This window comes from Eurypyga helias, unplaced genomic scaffold (genome assembly GCF_000690775.1).
Source record: "Eurypyga helias isolate BGI_N326 unplaced genomic scaffold, ASM69077v1 scaffold30111, whole genome shotgun sequence".
In the NCBI taxonomy this organism is placed as follows: domain Eukaryota; kingdom Metazoa; phylum Chordata; class Aves; order Eurypygiformes; family Eurypygidae; genus Eurypyga; species Eurypyga helias.
Genome location: NW_010230733.1, coordinates 2,747 through 3,779, shown reverse-complemented (window position 1 = coordinate 3,779; position 1,033 = coordinate 2,747). Strand labels below are relative to the sequence as shown.

Genomic DNA, 1,033 nt, shown 5'->3' with positions numbered 1-1,033 from the left:
TTCCATGATTCTATGATTCTAAGATAGGTGCACAGCGGTTTTGACGCTCACTCAAGTGCTTACACCTGCCTGTGAGATTTAAACTGCCTTCTCCCGCTGCAGAAGTGTAGCTGTGACTCAGCCACACTCGACTGTAGAGCCCTGACTTCAGTCTCAGACATCTCAGACCACAGTGTTACAGCGGCATGAAACACGGGGAATCAAACTGCTCGTTAATTTAATTATTAATTATTAATTCAAACCACGCGGCTGTCCCGGCGGAGCGTGGCGTGCCGCGGTTACTGAGGGCACGCCGTGCGTGAGCTCAGCCTGGGGAAGGTGGAAATCTGGGGGCAGCATCCACACGAGAGTTAACCCCAGCTCCCACCCCCCAAAAACCTGGAGAGCTCAGACAAGCGTGGAAACTTCATCTGCAGAGAGAGCAGCCCTGAGGAAAAAGGGGGTGCGGTCGCAGGTTTCGGTGTCGTTCAGTGCTGCTCGTGGGAGCTCAGCAACCCTATGAGCCTCCCCACAGCCCTTTCTCTGCACCAGCACCCTGGATCCCGAATTCCCCGTGGTCGCTGGGTGTGAACGTGGCCATACGCCCTTTTCTCTCTATGTGTGTGCTCATATTCGAGGATGTTTTATACACAGGAGCTAACGTAGGTGGTAACTTGCCCTACGTGGGACTCTACGTGGTTATAGTTGGGTCTGATCATCCTAGAGCCACTTAGACCATCCCAAAACTCGCGTCACCAAGCCTGACCTTGTGCTGTCCCTCCTGCCTTCGCTCCCCAGCTGGCTGCGGTGCATTTGGTGGATTCTCACTATTGCACGGACCCCGGCAAGTTCATCTCTGTCCTCTGCACCTCGCTCTCCACCATGCTGCACGTGGAGCTGCCCCACGTCAACGTCCTCTCCAAGATGGACCTGATCGAGCAATACGGCAAGTTGGGTAAGAGCCTTTGCCAGGGAGATGCCTGCAGTGGGGCTGTGGAGTTGGGTGCAGGCTGGGAGTGACCTGGGCTAGTGGAAGGTGTCCCTGCCCATGGCA

General features: G+C 55.5%; 1 protein-coding gene across 1 annotated transcript in view; it reads left to right on the top strand.

Moving 5' to 3' along the window:
* Window positions 1-777: 777 nt before the first annotated feature.
* GPN2 (GPN-loop GTPase 2) overlaps window positions 778-1,033 on the top strand; it is a gene marked incomplete at its 5' end in the record, with an annotated part of 2,331 nt that continues 2,075 nt past the window's right edge. Inside the window, one exon of the mRNA XM_010160841.1 lies at window positions 778-934. Coding sequence (XP_010159143.1) covers window positions 778-934 — 157 coding nt within the window. The remainder of the gene's footprint in view (window positions 935-1,033) is intronic.